General features: G+C 66.3%; 1 protein-coding gene across 1 annotated transcript in view; it reads left to right on the plus strand.

The window, feature by feature from the left end:
• DHX34 (DExH-box helicase 34) overlaps positions 1-2226 on the plus strand; it is a gene marked incomplete at its 5' end in the record, with an annotated part of 8146 nt that extends 5920 nt beyond the window's left edge. Inside the window, 9 exon segments of the mRNA XM_019470206.1 lie at positions 1-175; positions 255-422; positions 507-618; positions 778-884; positions 977-1234; positions 1365-1443; positions 1446-1531; positions 1619-1760; positions 2024-2226. The exon segment at positions 1-175 is cut by the window's left edge and continues 27 nt beyond it. Coding sequence (XP_019325751.1) covers positions 1-175; positions 255-422; positions 507-618; positions 778-884; positions 977-1234; positions 1365-1443; positions 1446-1531; positions 1619-1760; positions 2024-2157 — 1261 coding nt within the window.
• Positions 2227-2298: the final 72 nt, after the last annotated feature.

Here is a 2298-nt window from a genome sequence, read left to right on the forward strand (position 1 = left end):
CCGGCACCGGGACCGCCGCGAGCTGCACCGGCTGTGGCGTTCCCACGCGGAGACGGAGGGTCGGAAGCGCAAGGTGCTGCGGCTGCAGGACGGAGCGGACGGTTCCTCCGGCGAGGAGGAGGAGGACGACGGTGGCGGCACCCGCGGGAAGGGGGAGCGCAGCATCGATATCCAGGTGATCCTTGCATCCTTCTCCTCTCTTGGGAGGCAGGATCCGGCCGGCCGGGCCCCTGACGCGCTCTCTATCTCTGCAGGATGTCAAGTTCAAGCTCCGCCACAACGTGGAGGAGCTCCAGGCCGTATCCAGCTCGGCCCTCTCCTCCTCGCAGCTCGCCCTGCTCAAGCTGGTGCTGTGCAGGGGGCTTTACCCCCAGCTGGCCGTGCCCGACCAGCTCAACAGCGGCCGCAAGGACTCCGATCAGGTCCGTGTCCTCCCCCCGCCCCGTCCCCGGGGGTCCCCGGCAGCCCCTCGCTCTCCCTCGACGCTTGTTTTGCTCTTGCTGCAGATTTTTCACACCAAAAACAAGCAGGGTGTCGTGCTTCATCCCACCTGCGTCTTCGCTACCAGCCCGGAGCTGCTTCACGCCAAGGAGGGACCGGAGCGCGGTGGGACCAAAGGTGGGACGATCCCAATCCCGGAGGAATTGGTTTTCCTTCTCCCTGGCTTTTTCCGCGTCGGATGAAAGCGCTGCCGGCCTCGGGGTTTGGCAAATCCCGGGCGCTGGGGACGGGGAGAGGTTTGGGGTCCGGCTGTGACGCCCCTTATTGTCCCTGCAGACCCCAGGGAAGGGCTGAGCCGCCACCACCAGCTCCTCGCCTTTGTCTCGCTGCTGGAGACCAACAAGCCCTACCTGGTGAACTGCGTCCGGGTACCGGCCCTACAGGTGAGCGCTCGGCTCTTTGCTCCCCTCCTCTTCCTCCCCGTGCCCTCCGGTAGCCTTCGTCACCCCAAACCGTTTGCGTTTTGCTCTTCCAGGCTCTCCTGCTCTTCTCCCGTTCGCTGGACACCAGCGCGGACTGCGCCCGGCTGGTAGCGGATGGTTGGCTGGAGATCACCGTCCCCGACGCTGACTCTGCCCTGCGCCTGCTCTCCACGGCCCTGCAGCTTCGCTCCGCTTGGGAAAAACTCCTCCACCAGCTGCTGGAAGGTCGGGGCGAGGAGCCGGGCCGCCGGCCGAGCACCCGGGACGTATCCGTGCTCACCCGGGGGCTGCTGGACTTCCTGCAGACGGAGGTGACGTGGCCGTGACCGGGGCACACGTGGTTTTAATCCATCTCCGGCGCCTTGCGGCGGGTTGAAGGCTGAGAAGGGAGGATGAGGGGAGCTGGTGCAGCCCCCTCGACACCCCTGTGTCCTCTGGCAGGTGCCGTACCGCCTGCGCCAGCTCACCGGGCTGGAGAAACAGAACCTCTACATCGGTCCCCAAACCGTGGCTGCCGCTCCCCCCTCTTCCAGGGGACGGAGATGAAGCCCGACGAGGTGAAAGGCGGCCACAGGGTGACCGATTTTCTCACCTACAACTGCCTGACCGTGAGTACACCCCTCTCCCGCCCTGCCTGCTCTGCCTGCCGCCCCGGCGGGAGTCCGAGCATCCCCTTCGCCCTTCGTATCCCGCAGACGGACACGGACCTCTACAGCGACTGCCTGCGGAGCTTCTGGACGTGTCCCCACTGCGATCTCCACATGCCCTTCACCCCCCTGGAGCGCATGTGCCACGAAAGCGCTTGCCGGCCCTCCGAGGGTGAGTCGTGTCCCCCCCGCCCTCCGTCCCCGGGCCTGTGACAAGGGACAATCGGGGACAACCAGCCTGGATTTTTCCCCGGGGGGAGCCCAGGCGGCATCTCTGCTCCGTGGGCGAGAGGGATGGCAGTTGAGCCGGGCTGTGTTCGTGCCGGCTTTCGGGAGCGCCCCTCGAGATGCCACCAAGGGCCACATTTTGGGGGTGCGACGGGGGGAAGAAAAGGGTCTCGGCGGGGCTTTGGTTTCTTTCTGATCCCCCTTTTTCTCTGCGTTTTCCCGCAGCCCCCGTGGAAGAAGCAGCCGAAAGCTCGTCCAAAACCTCCGCCCTGCACAGGTCCTACCACTGCGACGTTTGCCAGCGGGATTTCACCTTCACCCCCACGGAGATCCTCCGGCACAAGAAGCAGCACCGGTGACCGGGGCTCGCCGGGATGCTCTGACTGGCCGGTGACGGTGATGGCGGAGACGGTGCTGAGCACCCTGATGCCGGGATCCTCCCCTAATCCCTTGGGAGGACCAGGGGACCCCCGTAACTCGGGGCGGGGGGGGGGAAGCCC

Source organism: Aptenodytes forsteri, unplaced genomic scaffold (genome assembly GCF_000699145.1).
Source record: "Aptenodytes forsteri isolate BGI_AS27 unplaced genomic scaffold, ASM69914v1 Scaffold78, whole genome shotgun sequence".
Lineage (NCBI taxonomy): Eukaryota > Metazoa > Chordata > Aves > Sphenisciformes > Spheniscidae > Aptenodytes > Aptenodytes forsteri.